This window comes from Zingiber officinale, chromosome 6A (assembly GCF_018446385.1).
Source record: "Zingiber officinale cultivar Zhangliang chromosome 6A, Zo_v1.1, whole genome shotgun sequence".
Taxonomy (NCBI): Eukaryota; Viridiplantae; Streptophyta; class Magnoliopsida; order Zingiberales; family Zingiberaceae; genus Zingiber; species Zingiber officinale.
In genome coordinates, this window is record NC_055997.1 from 115,468,992 (window position 1) to 115,492,115 (window position 23,124).

At 37.3% G+C, this 23,124-nt stretch overlaps 2 protein-coding genes and 1 non-coding gene across 7 annotated transcripts; 1 reads left to right on the forward strand and 2 right to left on the reverse strand.

Annotated features, from left to right (window-relative positions):
• Positions 1 to 5,824: 5,824 nt before the first annotated feature.
• LOC121997584 (WASH complex subunit 3-like) lies at positions 5,825 to 8,165 on the reverse strand. Of its 5 annotated transcripts, none has more exons than XM_042552075.1 (3): positions 7,933 to 8,165; positions 7,761 to 7,843; positions 5,825 to 6,161 (listed from the first exon to the last, which is right to left on the reverse strand). In XM_042552075.1, exons 1-3 carry the CDS (start codon positions 8,071 to 8,073, stop codon positions 6,035 to 6,037), a joined length of 351 nt encoding a protein of 116 aa, XP_042408009.1. In that variant the 5' UTR covers positions 8,074 to 8,165; the 3' UTR covers positions 5,825 to 6,034. The 5 variants fall into 5 exon arrangements, with proteins under 5 accessions (XP_042408009.1, XP_042408010.1, XP_042408012.1 ...); XM_042552076.1 differs by having other exon boundaries at positions 5,825 to 7,624; XM_042552078.1 differs by having other exon boundaries at positions 5,825 to 6,112; positions 7,933 to 8,164.
• A 434-nt stretch (positions 8,166 to 8,599) lies between these two features.
• TRNAG-CCC lies at positions 8,600 to 8,670 on the forward strand. The gene has a single exon. It is a non-coding gene; the product is annotated as a tRNA-Gly (tRNA).
• Positions 8,671 to 16,330: 7,660 nt separating this feature from the next.
• Positions 16,331 to 20,375, reverse strand: LOC121997585 (NADPH--cytochrome P450 reductase 3-like). Its single transcript, XM_042552080.1, has 17 exons — positions 19,927 to 20,375; positions 19,780 to 19,839; positions 19,607 to 19,683; positions 19,388 to 19,529; positions 19,245 to 19,281; positions 19,032 to 19,101; positions 18,735 to 18,929; positions 18,531 to 18,623; positions 18,155 to 18,380; positions 17,982 to 18,065; positions 17,755 to 17,906; positions 17,574 to 17,670; positions 17,331 to 17,480; positions 17,169 to 17,246; positions 16,965 to 17,087; positions 16,767 to 16,880; positions 16,331 to 16,675 (listed from the first exon to the last, which is right to left on the reverse strand). Exons 1-17 carry the CDS (start codon positions 20,260 to 20,262, stop codon positions 16,595 to 16,597), a joined length of 2,115 nt encoding a protein of 704 aa, XP_042408014.1. The 5' UTR covers positions 20,263 to 20,375; the 3' UTR covers positions 16,331 to 16,594.
• Between the last annotated feature and the right edge of the window lie 2,749 nt (positions 20,376 to 23,124).

Here is a 23,124-nt window from a genome sequence, read left to right on the forward strand (position 1 = left end):
CGCTATTTTATCTAATGAAATTATTTTTTCATCAAGTTACAATAAAAAATTTAATTAATCGTTAATTTAACAATCAAAATCAAAAATTTTATTTGATCATTATTAAATAATCAAATTTTATTTCGGTATGGCCATTTCTGAATTTTATTTCGGCCATTTCTGTCTTGAAGTATAAGATTAAAATATTAATAATGCAATGATGATGAGAAAAGTACATTTTATAAACCGGTAAGAATTGTTTATTTAATTTACCTATTAATATACATGAAACTAAATTTTCTAAATGTGTAAGAACTATTTATTTAATTTAATGGTTAGACTGTATGGATTATTATCGGGTGTTAGCATCAAGTATAACGAAGATTTATTTAATTTTGTGGTAGCGGTTAGAGAAAAATTATCTTTATACTTATCTGTTGTGTGTTATATAGCTAGAATAATTGAAAAAACAAACATAATTTTTTTTTACCTAGAATATATGAAATTTGAAGTTCTTCAGAACCTTTAATTGGCAGAATTAATGCTAATGTATTATATAATAAAAAAATTATGTGACGAGTAAAAGTACAGTTAAATAAAATTAACCAAACTATCAATTCGATTAATTTGAAATTTAGTTTTTTTTAAAAATAGTTATTTTGGATGATTTAATTTCGGTTCAAAACTCCTAATTCAGTTAAGCAAAAATTTTGAGGTTAATTTTAAAAAAAAAAACTCAACACAAACATTATTTTTTTTAACCAGCATAAATGATTTGATTTTTAAGTTTTTAAAATCATCATCATTTCCTTTTTTTTAAATCGACACTTAATTGTCTTCCGACCTGTAGTTGGGAACTAATGATAGATTTGATTTACAACTATTTTGGAATGGATCATAACAATCAGATTATATCTGATCTTGTTTCCATTTTTCCAATTATTCTAGATGCAATTGTTAAATATTAGATTTTTCATTATTTAAATCGTATATCTCCTTCACTTTAGTAATTTTTCATTCAATGAATGAATATCATATCAATAAAATTAGAATCCTTCTTCCTTTATAAATAAATAAAAATTAAATGATTTAAATGATTGCTCAGCCTTATGCGTGACTATGAATTGAGTAAGCTAAGATGAATTTAGTTAATCATGTTTTTCCTAAGCTTTTATATTTTATTATACTTATAATTTTTTCAATTTTATATTCTTGATAATAAAGTCATGCGGATAATATCTTATGATATTTGTCAACTGTTCTTTTATTTTTATTTCAATGATATTGCAGCTATATTTTATTGCATGGTTATGTATTTTGTTATCATTTTAGTTTATTTTATGTGGATAATATATCATTTAAGTTTCTGTATTATTATTTTTTTTCTTTCGATATTTTATACTTAACAATTTTTTATTCATGTGCTACTATAAATCATCTTTATGATGTTTTGGATAGGATTGAGTTTGATTGCACTTCTCATATGATTGAACTGCCTTTTGTTCTGAATCAATGTACTTTAAGCATCATCCTTGAGCTAAAGTCAGAGAGATATTTATTTTTCTGGTACGTTTTATAAAGCCAAGAGCAACTCTTTTACTTAATGCAAATACTTTTAGGAGCGAGAGAAGAGCAACGAACAACTAGAAATAACATTCAAGAAGGAGAAAAGAAAAGGTTAGTAATTAGGTCGACTACAAGAATAACAATAGTTGAGATATCATTTTATAGTTAGGGAAATTGTAGAATTGATAGGCTCAACTGGTAAGGATAGAATTTTTAGTTTTGAAGTCATTATAAAATACATTTGCTTCGGGCGACGGAAATCATAGTGAGCTTAATCCAGAGCGTAAAAGATTATTAAAAGTAAAACTGAGTGTATATCAATTTTGTGTTATTTATTATCTTAGCATGTTAATATGATATCTTTTAAGTTTTTCTTTGGATGTCATATTTGTTTTCAGTAGTTCACTAATATCATTAAGATTTTTCACCTAATATATGAATATATCTGTTTTCCATATAGCTTGGTGAATACAATAAATACCTAGCTTCAAGTAATTATGAAGAAAGTTTAGCAGAGAGCATAGAAGCACATAAGTAAGAGTGAGCAATCCGTTCAAAACTAAACAGACCGAACTAAATAAATCAAAATCCATTAGAACAATTTTTTTAAGAAATCGAACTGATCGAACTTTAATTAACAATAAAATCCAACAAATCTAATTGAGATAAAATCGGTTGATTAGGTTGATTACCAAATTAACCAATCAATCAACTGATACTAAATAATCGAAGTTGCTTCATTCAAGTATACTTGTATATTTATAGTAGTCAATTGATAATATTTTAGTTTCATCTGTTTTGTTGATTTTAAAATCAAAATTAAATTGAATAAATAAAAAAATTGATATTATAAAAAAATTGAATTTCAAATTAAAACTTCTGGTTCGGCCGGTTGATTCAATTTAACTGATTCACCTATACACATAAGGCAAAAAGCCGATCTTTTATTTTATGCAAATACTTCTCAGAGCAATGAGCTAGAAATAGCATGGTTAGTAACCGATATAGAGGATGCAGAGCCTAGAAGATTATTAAAAGTAAAACAGTGTTATTTACTAATACGGCGTTGGTTTTACTTTTTCTTTAGATGTCATGTTCCAGTTTACAAACTGACTAATGTCATTAAGATTTTTCAGCCTCATAGATTAATATCTGTTTTCTCCATATAATTTGATAAATACAGTAAATACCTAATTGGAGTTGTGATGAAGAAAGTTTATAGCAGAGCAGGTAGAAGCACATAATGTTTTTAACAAACCTAAACAACCCAACTTTGATTATCAATAAAACCAAATAATCAAACCCATATAAAATTGATTAATTCAGCCGGTTACATAATTAACTGATTAGTCAATTGATAATCATCAATAGATTAATATTAAGCAGTCGAAATTGTCCGATTCAAATATACCAATCGACTATTATATTTATAGTAGTCTGACTAATGATATTTCAGTTTGATTAGTTTAATTGATTTATTAATTTTAAATGAAAAAATTGATATTTAAAAAATAATTTTTTAAATTAACTAAACTTTCAAATTTAATCTGTTAATTTAATTTAATCCATTTTTTACTGAGCTCCTACCCATTAGGCCAGAGCAATACTTAATACAATTACTTCTGGAGGGATACGACACTAACGATCGAGAACTAACAAGAAAAGAAAAGGTTAATAGATTACTACATTGATTTCAAATAGTATTTTCATAATTTTATTACTATTTAGTAAAATATATAAAAGAATATGATCTTATCAGTTCTATTTTCTATTTTATAGAAGTATTGTCTTTCTTAAGCAACAACCTCGGGAACAATCTCGGGAGCAGAAGGGTTCAGTGAGCATGCAAGATAATAATGATCTCGAGAGCAAGATAGCCAAGAAGAGCAAGAAACATACCCACTTAGAGGAAAAAAATTGATTATTGGTGTAATGGTTCTTGGATAAGGTTGATGAATTTAATTAAGTTTGAGTTGATTCCAGTGTGAATTTTTATGTTTGATAATATATAAGAGAGAAATTATGTAGATTAAGAGAGGATCAGATTTTTATTTAGGGAAGACTTAACTAGATGTTAGATAATAGAAAGTCCTAACTGAAGGTTAGACAATAAAAAATTTTAACTGAAGGTTAGACAATAGAAGTCTTAGCGGGGTTAGATAGTGAAGATCTAATTGGTAACTAGACAATTAAAGTCTTAATGGAGCTAGGCAGTGAAGATCTAATTAAGAACTAGGCAATAGAAGATCTAGTTGGGAACTAGGGAGTGCAAGTCCTAGTGAGGCTAGGTAGTGAAGACCTAGTTGAGAACTAGGCAAAAGAAAAGTCTAAGTGGGTCAAAGGTTGACCGGACACTTAGTGATTGAAAATAAAGTTCACACGAGATAGAAAGTCTAAAAAATTCGTACAAGATGGAAAGTCAAAGTGGGTCAAGAGTTAACGAGAGAAACCCTTGCAGGTCAAGGTTGACCAGATGCTAGATAACAAGAAGTCCCAACTAATCACGGATGACTTTAAGATTAGACAAAGAAACCATAAACTCAAGTTTAGAGTTTAGGGTTGGCAATTGATTAAGGCCAAGGCAAAGGTTGATTTGCGAAAAATAGAAAGTATTGAATCAATTAGGCAGATTATCTAATCGATTAAGATATGTTCCAATCGATGCTCATGGGAATTTTCATGAAGCAAAGTAAGTCACGGAATCGAATGGGTAATCAATTACGTCTTATAATCGATTAGGGTAATCAATTAAGAATTTTCTCTCGAGTGAATAGAAAGATGAGAAATCAATTAGGGTGATCGATTGACTCATAGTAATCGATTAGTCATGTTTTCTCAAGAGAACATAAAGCTTCAAAATTAATTGGGCAATCGATTAGAAGTTAACAAATCGATTAGTATGACTCATCAATCGATTAAGCGTTCGAAAAAGAGTCATTCTGTATGTTTTGAACGATTGAGCTAACATGACAATCGATTAGGAGCAAACCTAATCAATTTGGAGACGTCGAAAGAACCCTAGAAAAGTGGTTTTCACGAGATTTAAAGCAGAGTTGCTTATACCAGTTCTTAGTGATTCTGGAGTGAAGTGTTACTGTATTTCTGAATCAATAAGAGGTATTTTCGAGTGACAAGAGATCAAGAGCAAGGTGTTCATTGTATTTTATTTACTTCCTTGTTCTTGTTATATTCTCGTGTACTCTTTCTGTATTCTCGTGCTTGAGCTTGTACCGTGTACGAGAATTTTCCGCCTCCGAGAAGGAGATTTTCATAATGCATATATGGGAATGAGGAGTGGACTTTTGAATTAGTCATCTCAATGAGATAGATATCAAGTAAAACGAGAAGTGTTAGCATTGCTTCAAAATTTCGCTGTAAATCAAGTTCAAAGAAGTGATTGAAGTTATTCACACCCTCCTCCCCTCCCCTCCCCGGCTCTCTAAAGGTACTAACATTGATGACTCTAAAAAAATGAAGCTCAATTGTAACAAAAGGTGATTACATTTACCTCAGATGTACTTCACAGTTCGTCTTTAAATTATGTGAAGAAAAGTAAATCATGATATCAGCGTATAACCTACCATCTAATAACTAAGGACGGAAAAAAAAATTTCAAGCACATGTACCCGTCAAAAATTATTCCGATTAGGAAAGCACTAAACAAAAATGAAGCTCAAGAAACTGGCATAAGCTGCCACAATTGACACTCAATCTTCTCAAGGACTAGGGGCACACAGACCTCATTTGTCAGTGCATGCATACAATTTTTGGAACAGTAAAGAATATGCAAAAAAACAAAAAAACAAAAAAACAAAAAATAAAAAAACATGACTTGAATGATTTTAGGCATATGGCATAAATAATGTTGTTGCCAAAGTTGATGATGATGCATATACAAATAAATATACCCCAGGGCTGAGGAAGGCTAACGCATATCTGGACTTTAGCTGGGCGTATTTTATTTTATTTTATATGTAATTATTCACTCGGTTCTAAATTTTTAAATCAAATTCGACCATGAATCTTTTATATATATATAAAATGAGCAATAGATCACCGGAATAGAAAGGAAGCAAAATACTTTTGAATTTAGATTCGCTCTCAACATCTAGGAAAATCTACAAAGCGAGAAGTCACACAATACTCTTCCTTCACCTGCTGCCGTAGTTGCAACTTTCCAAAAGGAAGAAGTGACGCACTACTCTTCCTTCAACTGCTGCCGTAGTTGAATTTTGAGTAATCGAGCATGAAATAAATTCTTATGTAACTTGTCAAAAAAGATAAAAAGTTACAATATTTAATAATTAATTAATAAAAATTTGATCAATATTTTATTCGATTTACCCTTATACACTACGAGTAATAAGGAGGCTCATGGTCCAAGTAGTGCACAACATAGGGAGAGGGCAAGACGAGGCCGTAGACATTTAGAGCTACAAGAAGAATGAGTACCAAAACTATTCATCAGATTTGAATGCTGGATTTTCTCTCATCGAATGTTTGCACTTGTAGAACTTGAGGCTTCTAAGTTGGATTTATTGTCGAACTCATGAATGTGACCTCTGCTCTGCAATTGTGCTTCTAGAAGGGTCAGATTTGCATCTAACTTCAATATCCTTCTAGGAAATACATAATGAAACCGAATCAGACTTGACAAACTCGACGAAACAAAATGTATTACTTTACCTGATTCATTAATTATTTTAACATACAACTATATATCTCTCTTTCGTGCTATTAAGATTTTAGGAAGGTGTCAGCTTACCAAGTTTGTAAAGGCCTTGAAAGTTATTGCCAAGGTCCTAAGAGACTACACTGAAATGGAGGTTTGTTTCTTTAGAAAAAAAATAAAACAATAACAAAACTCCAGATTAGCCTACAAAGAAAAAGAAGGATGTCCAAGGGAAGGGAAAGAAAACAAAACCAAGCAGGAGGATATGCATTACAGTTTGTTGCAACAACAGTATTTTACTATGGTACTTGGACTTGATATATCATATGATTGACAAGGGTGTGGATATAAGTGTGCCACACATTTGGTTCTAAAATTAATCCTAATACCAATCCTACAAAACATTAAGTCAAAGAGTTAAAAAGAAAAGTCACCTAGTGCAAAGCATGAAGTCAGAGTTACAAAAAAAGGGAATTAAATGCATTGATAAAGACAACTTAAAATTCCTCATCGAAATTTTCTATAAGAAGCTCATACTTAGCTAAACAGGCAAACAGCTCATTTATAAAATATTGATTTACAGCACAAACTCATTTGTTTAGCAGTGCTTGTGACAATCAAGATTACAAATGATATATTAGACAACAAATTAGAAAACAAAGTACTAACGGATGGATACCGACCTGTTTAGCAATTCCATCACAAGACATGGAACAAGACTTTCTACGGCTATTTATTCCAGTACCATCATTGCACCGAGAGTATAAGATCGAAGGATAATTTCATCCAAAAACTTGGAAACATTAAAATCCAGTTTGTAAGTTACAGCTAATGTCTGAAAGGGAAAGAATCATAGAACAAAGAAAGGGATATAGAAGAAGTGACAATTTTAAAGAAACACAGGAGAATGCTAGTCCAAAGCATGAACCTAAAGATAGATAGTTTCGTAATTTTAGATAGGATAGCATACAACAAATGGCTTGGGTATTGCTAGCTGCAACATTACATAGAACCCCATGACAGACTCAACACAGTCAAGCCTGGTTATTTTCGTGGAAACTTGCTAAATTGCTCTTACTTAAGAAAACTTTAATTATTTTTGTCAGTTGTTGAGGATTTAAATCATCGAACTAACCAATGTGAGGTAGTTTCTCTTTTATCATATAAATGTTGCGATACTGTATTAGGAGCTGAATAGTCATGTAAACCACTAGAAATTATACCATACAAAAGATTGCTAGCTTAAGTCATATAAAGAACCACCTAGCAAAGATTTGTTGACTGTTTTATAAAAATGAAAGATCAGACTTCAAGAGTTGATGATGCTGATTCCCACAGCACTATTTCGGTAAACTGTGATGCCAATATGTTGCTCCCATAAAGCAAGAATGAAGCTTCTTAACAAATCTAAGCTTGGCAAAAATGAAACACAACTGAATTTTCCTTGAATTTTCACATAGAATCTCTTCAATTGCTAGTTTAATAGAACAAAAAAAATGTTCTTTTTTCACGAGTATTGAACAGAAAGGTGCTAAATCGGTACCTGTGGACCTGGGCGAGCTTGTCCTGGCAGAGAGAGGCGAAGGAGTTGAGGAACCGGGCGGTGTTTCCGATGAAGATGTTCACCTGAAATGCCACATACGAAAAATTGCTGCTATCGATCGCTAATTTACCAAACAACAAAGAGAGGGCGGATTAGGAGAGAAAATACGGACGAGATAAAGAGTCCTTTGATCTGAAATGGAGAGCTCGGCGTGCTCTTCATCCTCTTCCTTCGCTGCGGGCGGAGGGGCCTCCGGAAGGGCGTTCCGGCTCCACCCCGCCGCCGCCGCCACAGAAGCCCTCGTTGGGATCATCGCCGGCTTTAGTTCCGGAGAGAGGAAGACCTGATGAGGAAGTAAAACATTATCCAATTTTTCCCCCAAAAATAAAAATTCTCGCCTTTTGTTTTGTCTTTATCTTTTGCTGCTTAGAATATTAATTAATCAAGTAATCATACTGTTTACGAATCTAAAATTAAAAAGGAACGGAAAAAAAAATACGCCAGCTGGTTCCGGATCGCGCATCATTTCTCTATGCTCGTGGTTGACGCGGCGGCGGCGGCGCCGTAGTCGCCTCTTTGCCGTTGGATTTCCGTAAGCAGTGCAGGAGCGGCGCGGAGCCTCCGGCCGGCACCATTACCTAGCTGGCGAGGAGACCCCATTGGCCTAGGGTTCCCCGCACCATTACCGAGCTGGTGGGGAGACTCCATTAACCTGGGGTTATCGGAAGCCCAAGCAGCCTCAGCTCCAATCCATCGAACTTGCTCTTCGGAACCGCCGCGATGAGATTCATCATGTTCTATCTCTTGATCAATATTTGAATGTTCACTTTAAACCGAACGCGCATCTGGTGTAGTGGTATCATAGTACCCTCCCACGGTACTGACCGGGGTTCGATTCCCCGGATGCGCATTTTTTATATAAATTTAACAATTAGCCCTTCTTTTTCTTAAAAAAAATTAAATTACCGGTTTTTTTTTTCAAAAATACCTCTAGGTGGTTGTAGCTTGCATTTTTTATATAAATTTAACAATTAGCCCTTCTTTTTCTTAAAAAAAAATTAAATATCCGTTTTTTTTTTTTCAAAAATACCTCTAGGTGGTTGTAGTCTTGTAAAAGCTAAGTTGTAGTTCTACGTGTCCAGGTATCCCCTAGCTTAGTGGCGTCAAAATTGGACCGATCCGAACTAAGTCGATCTGAACAAATATTGTATTAGAATAGGAGGTCTTTAGGTTTAGGTTGGAGTATTTAAATTTGGATTGGAGCTTTTGATTGGTTTAGTTCGGGTTAGATTTAGGTTAATCTGAATTTAGGATTTAAGGATTTTTTTTTTCAATTTAAATTTTATTTTAAAAATTAAGATATTTTAAGTACATAAATAATATAATATTAGTATAATAATGATTAAATATTGAGATAAAAGTGAATAATTATAAAAAAATAATAATGATAGATTTTTTCGGATCGAACAGATTATTCAGGTTGGTCGGGTTATCTGGATTCGGATTTAGAATTTTTTTAATTGAGTTCGAGTTGAGATTTTTTTTATAATTTTCTTTCTTCAACCCAACCCGAATCCATCAGAATTGACACGCCTAATCTAGCTTCTACAACGCTTGAATTCAACACTATTGTAAAAGCTAGCGTGTAACTTCTACACCCTCGCATGTAGAGTTGTAGAAGTTACATGCTAACTTTTACATGGTCAATTGTGATCCGATAATATTCATTTATAATATAATAAGTGTCATGAAGTCCCAATCATTTATTTTGTTTGTTAAAATATTATTTTAATAAGATTATCACTCAAATAAGTAAAATCAAAATGATGCAAAGTTACAATTGTAAAAGCTAACAACTAGTTTTTATAACGTATATGATCCTGTCTAGAAGTTAAGTCAGATGGGGGAGCCAGTGACGAGGGTAAGGATGTTGACGAAAATAGTACCGGACTCTAGGGCCTGCAGGGGCGTTATAGGCTTTTCCCCCTTACAGCGGAGCAAGGTGGGGGTGAAGGAAAGATAGTCGATGGTACTCACAAGCTTGCACACATACAGAGAGATCACACTATATGTTAGAGCGAGACCAAGGAAGAGGTCCTTGGTGTAGACCCTCTAATGTTTAAGTCAGGAGCCGTACAAAAGGAAAAGTGCATAAAGATGATGAATAGTAATACTGTAATAGATGCGTATGTGTGCGCATACTTGGCCAACGGAGAGAACTTCCCATTTTATATGGCCTCTAATAACCTCCGCGATGATAAAAGATCAGAGAATGTCGGGTGTCAGGGTATGTCGAGATGATGACTAAAGTACGACAGATTTCCATTGAGTACAGGAAGGTGTTGAATTTTGTTTTAAAATTCAAAGTATTTTTTGGTAGTGTTTTTAGTCCCACATTGCTAATTGGAAAAGCTTGGAAGGGCTTATATAGGAAGCCCTTTCATCCTTGCTTAGCAATGATAAGGGGACCTACACGTATGCGCGGGTCAAGCCCAAATCGAGTGGATTTGGGGGGTTCGAGCCGAAAATCCATAAACCGGGCGTCACGTACGCGATTATCGCTCGGTTCCAGTTCGGTCTGAACCAAACCAGAGTTTGGTTTTTGTTCCGTGTGTGAGGGGAAGGGATGCGGACGCGACGCGACACTAAGACGCGTTTCCTCGCTAGCGAAGCAGTGCTTCGTACCTTCTCGGAGTGAATAAAAGGGGAGCAGCAGCGCCTCTATTACTCACTCAAGCCTCGAGCTCTCTCCTTCTTTCTCCCTTCTCTGTGCGATACATTCTGCACAATTTTTCTGCCTTTCTTCTCGTCGAGGTTTTCGCTGCTTTCTTGTCCTGAGGCTTAGTCTTTCGGCGATCTGAGGTTGGGTCCGAGTGTCGCGTCCGTTTTGGAGTGCACCTACGGACGAGACGAGCGGTTGTCGGATCTTGGGGGAGTTTTTGCCAGGGAGCCTTTGCACCGAGAGGCGGCAATAAATTCTCTAAGGACAGTCGACGTGCTGACGCTTCAACCGGATAACTATATTCTAAACCCGACTCCTTTATTTATCAGTCTATTACATGCTATTTTTTGTGCAAATATAATACTGCTTTTATTGCTTTATTTACAACATTCTTAGAGAATTTATTGCTTGTATCAATAGACATGATGAATGATAGGGTAATAGGATCTGATGAGGCTAGTGCTAGACCCGAAAAATTTTACGGGCAAAACTTCAGACGTTGGCAACAACGGATGCAATTTTGGCTTACTACCCTAGGAATATTATCCGTTATAGAAACAGACCCTCCTTCACCTACTAAAGAGGAACCTGCCCGTAGTGCTGCCTTAGAGAGGTTTAAGCAAAGGGATTATCTCTGCCATGGGAGAATCCTGTCTGCCCTCTCAGACGCACTATTTGATGTATACTGCTCAACCTCTTCAGCTAAAGAGCTGTGGAAATCTTTGGATAAAAAATATAACTCCGAAGATTCTAGTTTAGAAAAGCATACTGTGGCAAAATTTCTGAACTTCAAAATGGTTGAAGGAAAATCTATGGTTGAGCAGACACATGAATTCCAAGTTCAAATTCATGGTCTTGCTGAAGGAGATATGTCATTACCTGAAAAATTTCAGGTCTTGTCTATCATCGAAAAATTGCCTCCGAGTTGGGAAGATTTTGGCATGACTCTTAAACATCGGAGAGGTAAAATCTCTCTAGAAGATTTGATGATTGCCTTAAATATCGAAGAAGAACATCGGAAGCAACATAAAAATGATGATACAAGAATGTCTATGGATTTTATTCCAAAGGCAAATGTAGTAGTCTCATCTGACAAGAAGAAATTCAAAAATCAGAAAATGAAGAACAAGATGAAACCCAACCCAAAGGTTCAAAAGAAAACTGGAACTAAACCTAAGCCTTGCTGGGCATGTGGACAGGTTGGACATTATGTCAAATTCTGCCCTAAGCGAAAGGACAAGAACCAAAGGAATACGTCCAACACCAAGGCACAAGTAAATGTCGTGACTGCTAGTGACGACACCAGCGATAGGTTTGTTACCTTCAAACCCGAACTAAACTTGATCTATCAACCCAATGAATGGTTAGTTGATACAGGTGCTAATGTACACTGTTGTGTTGATCGATTTGCCTTCCTTACTTATCAGGTAATTGAAGGCACTTCCGTGACCATGGGGAACCATTCTGCAGCCAGGGTGTTTGGGATAGGACAAGTTGACCTGAGGTTCACCTCTGGAAAAGTCCTGTCACTGCATGAGGTGCATCATGTTCCAGCGGTCCATCGGAATTTGATTAGCAGATCAAAGTTAGTTCGTACTGGTTATGAGTTGAACTTCAAATGTAATAAAGTTGTAATATTACATTTAGGAACCTTTATTGGAAAAGGTCACCTTAATGAAGGTTTATTTAAACTCAATGTAGAAAATGCTACTTTAAATAAAACTTCTAATATTGGTTGTTCATATAACATTGAGTCTTATGATATGTGGCATGACAGATTAGGACATGTCAATTTTAATACCGTAAAAAGGATGATGAATCTTGACATGATCCCTAAGCATGCTATAAATGATAAGAAAAAATGTGAAATTTGTGTGCAATATAAACAACCCCGTAAACCCTTCAAATCAGTTGATAGAAATTCTGATATTTTAGAATTGATTCATACTGACTGTTGTGAGTTTAACGGTGTAATAACGAGAGACCATAAAAGGTATTTCATTACCTTCTTTGATGACCACTCTCGTTATTGTTATGTTTATTTGCTAAAAACCAAGGATGAAGCTTTAGATAAATTTATGATTTTTAAATCTGAAGCTGAGAATCAAACCGATAAAACTATTAAGAGGTTAAGGTCTGATAGGGGTGGAGAATTTACCTCGAACCTATTTCAAAAATTTTGTCAAGATACAGGTATAATCCATGAGGTAACTGCTCCATATAGTCCTCAATCCAACGGTATAGCAGAACGGAAAAATCGAACCCTTGAAGATATGATTAATTCCATGTTAGGCAGTTCTGGGTTACCCAACTTTATGTAGGGGGAGGCTCTATACACTGCATGCCATGTGCTAAATAGAGTCCCAATGAAGTCAAGGGATAAAACCCCATATGAGCTTTGGAAAGGCCGAAGGACAAGTTTGAAATACCTTAAAGTGTGGGGGTGCCTGGCAAAGGTACTAGTACCTGAACACAGAAGGAAAAAACTTGGTCCAAAGACCGTAGATGATATCTTCTTAGGTTATGCTCAAAATAGTGTTGCATATAGGTTCCTGATTATTAAATGAGAAATTCCTGGAATAGATGCAAATACTATTGTAGAACTTCGCGATGCTACATTTTTTGAGGATATATTTCCTATGAAGACGAGAACACCTCAATCTAATATTTCTACTAGAAATGAGCCTTCTTCCGTGGAGGTCCCATTATCCATAGTGGGTACACCTTCCTCAAGTCACTCTAGACTAGATGAATCTAGTGAGTATACAGAACCGAGAAGGAGCAAGAGGCAATATGTGTCTACGGATTTAGGCCAGGACTTTATCACCTATAGTATAGAAGGTGACCCTGTGACATATAGAGATGCTATAGCTTCTCCTGAAGTTAAGCACTGGAAAGAGGCCATTAAAAGTGAAATGGACTCTATTATCTCTAATGCCACTTGGGAATTGGTAGATTTACCTCCTGGGTGTACCACTATAGGATATAAATGGGTGTTTAAGAGAAAACTAAAGTCTGATGGGTCAGTAAATAAATTCAAAGTCCGCCTAGTTGCTAAGGGATTCAAACAAAAAGAAGAGATTGACTATTTTGACACTTATTCTCCTGTTACCATAATTACTACAATCCGAGTGTTAATCGCATTAGCATCCATATATCATCTTGAGGTCCATCAAATGGATGTCAAAACGGCATTCCTAAATGGAGAATTAGAAGAAGAGATATATATGGATCAGCCTGAGGGATATAGTGATGCTAGTTGGATAACAGACACTGCTGAGTGTAAAGGCATTACTGGTTATGTCTTTACACTTGGAGGCGGTGCAGTTGCTTGGAGGTCTGTTAAACAGATGATTATATCTCGTTCTACATCTGAGGCAGAATTGTGTGCTAGCTTTAGATACCACAGTAACTGAAGCTGATTGGCTTAAGGGTCTTCTTTCAGAAATTCCCTTGATGGTAAAGCCAATACCTTCTATTTCAGTACACTGTGATAATCAAACAATATTAACTCAGATTAGAAGCTCCAAGTATAACCAGAAACAGAAGAGACATGTACGAATAAGATTGAAGTCTATTCGTGAGCTAGTGTCTCTTGGAGTGGTATCATTGGACTTCGTAAGTTCAAAAGACAATATTGCTGATCCACTCACAAAAGGATTTGATTTTGAGAAAATTAAGAGATCCAGTAAGGGAATGGGACTGAGGCCTATCCTGGTTTCATCTATAATGGCAACCCAACCTATCTGATGGAGATCCCAAGAAGTAGGTTCAATGTAGTATAAACAAGTTATAAGGGTGAACTGTAAGCATCAAATTGATTGAGATGTAATCTCATAGTCTCTTCCCTGGATAGATGCTTGACTGCTAGTAAGGATGAGCTTGGAGGCTCTTAATGAGTTCAAGGTCTTATTGACAGGATGCTCGCAGTACATCCTTGGAGAACTCACCTATGTAAGTGTAACTGTGTGGCCGCAATGTGGGGGGTCTAGGCAACTCTCCTTAGCGCTTATGAAACAAGATTCGGTGGCATGGCCGTAATGCACCAACCCAGAAGGACTTAACCGTCGCCCGTGATGAGTTGTTACCAATTGAATTCACATATAAAAAAGTTTAAGTTCAAGACCTAGTTCACTTCAAACCTATGTGAATAAGATTGGTGTACTTAGGTGAAAATTCAAACCGGAAGGTATTTTCACTAAAAGCTCATTGCAACCTAGCTTCAGGACATTTTTTTTTTGTTTTGTTTTTTTTGTTTATAACTGAAATGATTTGAATTTGTGGGGGATTGTTGAATTTTGTTTTAAAATTCAAAACATTTTTTTGTAGTGTTTTTAGTCCCACATTGCTAATTGGAAAAGCTTGGAAGGGCTTATATAGGAAGCTCTTTCATCCTTGCTTAGCAATGATAAGGGGACCTACACACATACGCGGGCCAAGCCCAAATCGAGTGGATTTAGGGGGTTCGAGCCGGAAATCCATAAACCGGGCGTCACGTACGCGATTATCGCGCGCAGGGGGGGTGCAAATCCCCAGCCCGTGGGCCTTGCGCTCACGGGCGGCCCGGTCTGTTTTTAATGGTTTGGTTCAGTCTGAACCAAACCAGTTTCGATTTCGGTTCGGTCTGAACCAAACCAGAGTTTGGTTTTTGTTCCGTGCGTGAGGGCGTGAGGGGAAGGGACGCGGACGCGACGCGACACTGAGACGCGTTTCCTCGCTAGCGAAGCAATGCTTCGTACCTTCTCGGAGTGAATAAAAGGGGAGCAGCAGCGCCTCTATTACTCACTTAAGCCTCAAGCTCTCTCCTTCTTTCTCCCTTCTCTGTGCGATACATTCTGCACAGTTTTTCTGCCTTTCTTCTCGTCGAGTTTTCGCTGCTTTCTTGTCCTGAGGCTTAGTCTTTCGGCGATCTGAGGTTGGGTCCGAGTGTCGCGTCCGTTTTGGAGTGCACCTACGGACGAGACGAGCGGTTGTCGGATCTTGGGGGAGTTTTTGCCAGGGAGCCTTTGCACCGAGAGGCGGCAATAAATTCTCTAAGGACAGTCGGCGTGCCGACGCTTCAACCGGATAACTATATTCTAAACCCGACTTTATTTATCAGTCTATTGTATGCTATTTTTTGTGCAAATATAATACTGCTTTTATTGTTTTATTTACAACACAAGGTTGTGTGTTATGTAGGTCGTTATTCTCTAACAAGTTCTTGTGATTCTCTGACAATGTTATCTCTCGACAATAGTCTGACCAGCTAAGAAGCCAACCGGCTGTAGACTGGGGTGGTGCCCAGGAGAAATGAAGGGACTGAGCCCGGGGGGACCGACCAGTTGAGAAGTCGACTGGACGTAGACTAGGTTGGTGCTAAGGAAAAATGAGGGGGCTGAACTCTGAGGGCTCGACTAGTTAAAAAGTTGATCGAGTAGATTAAGACGGTGCCCAGGAGGAAATGAGGGAACCGAGCCTTGGGGGCCCGACTAGCTAAGAAGTCAACCGGGTGTGAACTAGGGTGGTGTTTAGGAGAAAATGAAGGGATTGAGTCCTAAAAATTCTAATAAACTAAGAAATTGACCGGGAGTATATCAAAAGTCATGCCTATGAAATTGAAGATTTCTTTTTTGGACCTAGCCAAAAACTTCCCCTCCTTAACTGCCACCCCTCTTTTATTTTTAACTATCTATGCTAACCTCTACAATTGTAGACCGAATAATTTGTATTGTATCGTAGAAGGTAATTGCTCGCTTGTACACATTCTACGAGTGTAGAAATGAGTCATTATTTTTTACACGGTCAAATAATTAGCTATTATTAGGGTATTTTGGACGGATTACCCATATGACAAAAAGGCTAATGATGAGCACCGATATAATTTTTGCCATATATGTATATATATACCATCGTCGTTATACAATTGACTCAGGAACATAAATTTTATATTAAAAAAAGAATATATTTTTATTTACTGCTGTTGCTTACAATTGATGTTACACTGCCAAAAGAATCATTTTTATCTGTATAAATAAATAATAGAGGAGAAGGCGACCAGCCTTATTCCCACAACTCTGCTATATAAAAAAAAATGCACCCTGACTCAACCTCAGGCGTCCTCAGCAGCCTGTTACCACACATCACGTAGGTACCTCCCTTCCATTTGCAGATTCTTCACATAAGCCTCAGCCTTGGAGCCTTCAACTGATCCCTGTGATCGAATTCAAGCATTCATGTTATAATCAATCATTCAAGGAATTGATCTTTCATAACAGAAATCCAAATCCATTCTTAATTTTTACCTGCTCTTGAACAATGGTGTGAATGACCTTGTGCACGTCCTTAGCCATTCCCTTGGCATCACCGCAGACGTAGACGTATCCACCTTGAGAGATGATGTTCCAAACATCCAAAGCCTGAGGCATCAAAGATGTACACCATCAGAATCGAGTTAAGCAGAACGAATTAGCTTTATGTTTTCTGGATTTTCTGTGTCCGACCTTTTCAGACAGCTTGTTCTGCACGTATTCCTTGCGCGGACCTTCGCGAGAGAAAGCCACGATGAGCTCAGAAAGAGCCCCTTGCTTTACATAGTTGTCCAACTCATCCTCGTAGATGTAGTCCTGCGTTATTGTTCGATATATGATTAGATGATGGATCAAACTAGCTGCCAGATTTAATTGGTATTGGTGTTAGTTGATTACTATGTTTCGGTTCCTGCAACCGAAGAAGAGAATGGCAGGGCCAAGCTCAGCTCCAGCTTCTTTGAGTGCAAGCCTTTCCTAAAAACATCAAACCGCAATGTTTAGCAGGTATCTAGATGAAATGCTTGAACAAGAATTAGACGGCATTGATGTGAATTGAACCTGCAAAAAGGCTCTGAAGGGTGCTAAGCCTGTGCCAGGGCCAATCATTATTATTGGAACCGAGGTATCGGAAGGCAATCTGAAGTTTGATTGTCTCACAAAAATAGGAGCCTGGCTACATTCTTGATTCTCTCCTTGTGGAATTGAGTTCTGCCGATCAAATAGATACCGTTGTGAAGATAAAAGGAAAGGTAATGACCTTGCTGTAAGAGATCAGCCATAGGAATTGAGAACAAACCATACCTTCATCCAAGTCGAACAAACTCCTCTGTGAATTCTTCCTGTTGATGTTGGTCCATGCACTAATGCACATGTGACATGAATTCGAGAAGGTGAAACCCTGATTTGAAGATAATCTCAGTGAATTTCATGGTAAGATAGCAAATTGTATATGCAAATATTATCACATAAAAGAAATCATTACCTTGAAGAAGATGATATCGAATAGTAACGGGCCTGTAAGCGAGGAGCTATAGCTGCAAAGAAAACACCTAGAGGAGGCTTGGCTGAAGGGAATTCAGCCATGACTTCCAGAAGACTCCTTTGACTTGCCACAACCCATTGATTATATTCATCCTGAAAGCCAATGCCGATCTAAATCGATTGATCATCACAAAAGAATCATCTATCCAGAGAACAACAGATGCAAACCTTTCCATCTGTCGAAGCCAGGAATTTGAGCCTTTCGGCTTCAGTTGGTTCCGAAGCATGAGCAGCTAGAGCAATTAAAACAGCCTGGATTCAAGATATGCAATCTCTCGATTAATATTTATAGAATGTATTTGCAAATGAGTGTAACTTAATAATTTGATTACAATGCATACCTTTTTAGGAGAACTCAAAAGGTCAGCATATTTAGCAAGTGCATCTCTCAAAGTAATAGGCGTTTCAAATGGAGGTGGAATAGAGCTACTGCTAAGTGGTGTTCCGTCTTTTTCCGCATGTAGGGTGAAGTATGTATCTTCTGGATATCCTAAGAGCCTTGCAGCCTCCTCCACAGTCTCAGAGGTATTCTCTGAATACACGCCAACATGATCTCCAGTCTCATATCTGTTAGAAAATATTAGCCATCATTAATTTGCATCAGAAACAAAACATTGAGAATCTAAACTTTCAGCTAAAGTCTATTCCAGGTTATTAACCAGAAATCATGAGTACGCGATATATGCACTAGTATGTAGATAATGTAGTAAAACTTACTTGAGACTAGTTCCAGAGATGTCGAACTCCAGATGAGTGCAAGAACGATCAGATAATGGGGTATGAAGCTCTCTCCTAACAGCCACATTGACCCTATAAATTTGGAATTCAACCAGTATTAGTTTTTTTTTTTTTTTGCAAAAGAAATAATCCATCTCGGTAATGCATCTTATAGAGTGAACAACCCTAGCGTTTGATATATACCTGCAAGGATTTCGGAGGTCGTAAACAGAATGGCCATTGGCAAGGCTCGGTTTCCTCTGCATCTGGGATTCGTCTCCATGGTTTAGGAAAACAACACGGTATTCAGGTATGCTGGCAACATACTCAGCAGATAATCCTGCTACATCATCCTCATCACAAAGTAGCTTGTCTAGCTCTAGCCACACGAGATCTTTCCTGCAATAATCAAGACTCAATGATTTAGACATAGTTCAGAAAAAGTACAATCTTTTCAATTGATCATAGATTTAGCTCTTTTGTTTCTTCCATTGATCATACCATGCGGTAAAGTCATCCTCAATGTATTGTTCATCATCACCAAGCCCCAAAGGAAGTATACGTTTTGCACCTAGAGTACGATAACAAACCGAATCAGCAAAGCTCGAACTCAATAAGTGGAAGAAAGAATGCATATATAACTGATCGAACTCAATATTTCTAGATTTTGTAAACTAAACCTGATTATAATAAACAAAGTCCACTAGGAATTACCTTGCTCAGCGAGAATTCTATCTACCTCTATACCAATCTGTTGAAGCCAAAACATAAATAGTTTCAAAGATTAAACTTCGCCAATCAACAATAGTTTAATTAAAAATACAAATAAGAAAGGAATTGGTGAACCAAGATCGAACCTTGTTAAAGTGTTCATATTGTCGGCTCCCCAGGCCAAAAACACCATACTGGAGGTTATCCAAGTAAACGTTCCTCTCCTTCGCCTCAAAAAACCATTTATAAAACCTCGCGGCGTTATCAGTTGGTTCGCCGTCTCCGTATCTGTAATTTACCACCATCAAGTCAGAAATGGAGAGTAGTTGTAAAGAAATATAAACAATCAACAAAAGTTGACTTACGTCGCCAAGAAGAACAGGGCGAGAGACTCTTTCTTCAACTTTTCTTCGTACTCATGATTCTCATACGCGTAATCATCCTGAGAAACAAAAAGTGGGGACATTTTTTAAGTACAGTAAAATCGCCCAAATTTTGCAAATTACTTGAGATCGTAAATTAACCTCACGATACTCACCAAGTCAACAACTTTGAAGACGGACTTCTTGTACCTCGCATTGGCCTCATCCGCCAAAGTCTGCTCAAAGAAATCGACTTTTAGATCGAACTAATGCAATTTCAGTGATTGGGAGGTGAGAAAGGATCAAAAGGTCCAAAACCTAACCTTGGCGAACCTCTCGGCGGTTCCGGTCTGCGAGCCAAAGAACAATGTCACCTTCTTTTTCCCCAAATCGACAGATTCCGCATCCCTCGCGATCTTCTTGGCCCGCTTAGGCGCTGGAGCCGGCGGCGCCACTACCCGGGCCGGCTCTTTGTCGCCTGATCTCTGCCAGAAAAGAAGGAACGCCGCGAGGCATCCCACTAGAACGGCCACCTCCAGAAACCTAGGGTTCTCGTACAACTTCGAAGCCCACTGGAGCAGCTCCGACGCATCGAGCTTAGCCTTCAGAATATCGGCCATGAGGTCGAGAGAGGAAACATCCACATCACCGAGCTGCATCTTCTCCAAATGATCAAAAAACCCCTAAATTATCCCTCTCTCTCTCTCTCTATCGATCAATCGCTCGCTCCTTCTCGCTCTCGCTCACTTGCTTCCTTCAGGGAATGAATTTGGACGTCGAATGAAGGGAGCCAGGGGAGGCAATTTATAGACGGAGGACGAAGGTCCAAAAAAAAAAGGGTCCAATATTCCTAAACCGGGACCGGTCTCAACTAAACCGGTTCACTTGAGACGAGTCAAATATTGAGATCACCCGGTTGACCTAACTCGGTTTGACCGAAAACGAAACCGAGGACCGGTTCAATTCGCATGGCTATAATTAACATGTTTGGAGAATAAAATATATTTTTTCAAAATTTTTATTTAAAAAACAAGGTCAAATTGGGCGGTTGACTAACTACTGTTCGGTCAAATTATAACAACAACATCAAAATTAATGCGAAGAAGTCAATAGCGTTGCCAATCGGGCATCGCGTAAACCATACGTTTGTTTCGACGTGATAATAGTTGACCAAATCAGGTAATAGGTTGACTTTTGGCACGTGTTCATGTGGATTGTATTTTTCCTAATTGAATGTGAAGCGGCGCTGATCCTTACATGAAATTAAATGGCCTAAACGTCACATTTTATCATTATGCACTTCACTCTAAAAGAGATATTAAGGTCATTGATTAAATGATGAAAATGATTATATATGATTATAAAATAAAATATAAATAAAAATTAAAATGAAACACATCTAATTATAACCGTCCCTTAACTATATTATTCTATAGAAGATTTTTTTTTGATGGGAAATGTAATAATAATTATTTATGAATATTTTTTAATTTATTTTAATAACGGATGAAAAAAATTTATAGATTAGATTGGTCATCTAAAAATTTTATAGGTGCTCTGGAGTAATAATGTAATGATTAAGTTCTTTAAGTAGTTAATCAAACATTTAAAGGTCATCTTAACTACGACGCAATATAGAAAATTTTCTCTAATAAGACAATAATCCTAAAAAGGTTGGCAACTAATTCTAAACTTATAAATCCAACTTCATTATAGAATCTAATATGTCACATCATTATCACATAAAAAAAAAATCATAATTTTTATAAACCTCTCCTCACAATCATAAATCTCAAAAATAATTTTATACTGAGTCTTACTAATTCACACATCATTATTTATATTTTCTATTTATTATCTTTATTTATATACTTATGGTAAATATATATTTATAATATACATATTAATTAATTTATTAATAATATTTATTAGTTTTATTTAATAATTTTTAAAATTTTATTAATTTAATAATTAATATATAATAATTAACTAAGTTTTAATTTGTTCACTTCATATGTAAATTCTTATCACAGCACTCTTTCTCTTCGCAGTTGGCACTTATTCTTTTTCTTTTTAAATTATTCTAAATTCATCGTCCAATTTAGATGCTGGATTTTTAGATTTATAAAATTCACATCAATTATTATGCTATTAGATTTACATAATCCAATTTCTTGGGTTTGTAAATCTGGCATTGCAGTTGATCCCGTCCAGAAGTAGAGTCGGATGAAGGCAGGTTTTGATGTACTGAAAGTTGACGGAAAGTCGCCGAGACGTCGGATCTATCTGGCACCCTCTGGAAAGGTTCACACGGGTGGCTGACGAAGGGAGATGACCAGGGTGATGACAATACGACTCTGCGCACACTCAAACGAGCACCCGAGTCGTTAGAGACCGGAAACCAGGGAAAAAGTCCCCGGGTCAGACCCTCCAACGCTCAAGTCAGATACTTTTTCCCCAGAAAACACAGAGAAAGTACGAAAAGTAAAGACTAATGAGAAATGACGAGTGAGCGTACCTCCATAAGGGACAAAACATCCCTTTTTATACTGCAACGGATGTTTCTGGGACCTGGCGGGTGTCAAGGAAGGTTGGCTGTCAGGCTTTGTCTGACGGTGAATGACACATGACTTCTCCTGATAGGCTGGCGACAGAACCAAAGGAGGAATGAGCCACGACTGTTAGCATATTCCCTGACACACTGATTATTCTCTGATATTCTTTGATGAGCAGTTACGATTCTCTGGCTTGTTTATCCTGTAGTGTCTGGACTCCAGGTCTGCATCCTGACCTGCTTCGATCCACTGCTATCCATGGCTTGTACATTCCGACTTGCACGACCAATCTGTATCCTGACCTGCTTCTATCCGCTGTTATCCATGGCCTGTGCGTTCCGACCTGCACGACCGGTTCGTATCTCGAACTGCTTATGTCTGCTGTTATCCAAGGCATGTACGTTCCGAGCTGCCCGACCTGCACTTGTCCGCTGTTATCCATGGCCTATGCGTTCCGCCTGCACAACCGGTTTGTATCTCGACCTGCTTATGTCTGCTGTTATCCAAGGCATGTACGTTCCGAGCTACACGACCGGTCTGTTGCCCGACCTGCACCTGTCCGCTGTTAACCATGGCCTGTGCGTTCCGACCTGCACGACCAGTTCGTATCTCGACCTGCTTATGTCCGCTGTTATCCAAGACCTGTACGTTCCGACTTACACGACAGGTCTGTTGCCCGACCTGCACCTGTCCGCTGTTATCCATGTAATGTACGTCCCGACCTGTACGCCAGGTCTGTTTTCAGACCTGCATTCGTCTACTGTTATCCATGGTTGGTACATCCCGACCTGTACGCCAGGTATGTTTCCCGACCTACATTTGTCTACTGTTATCCATGGCTGGTACGTCCCGACCTGTACGCCAGGTCTGCTTCCTGACCTGCATCTGTCTTCTGTTATCCATAGAATGTACGTCCCGACTTGTACGCCAGGTATGTTTTCAGACCTGCATTCATCTACTGTTATT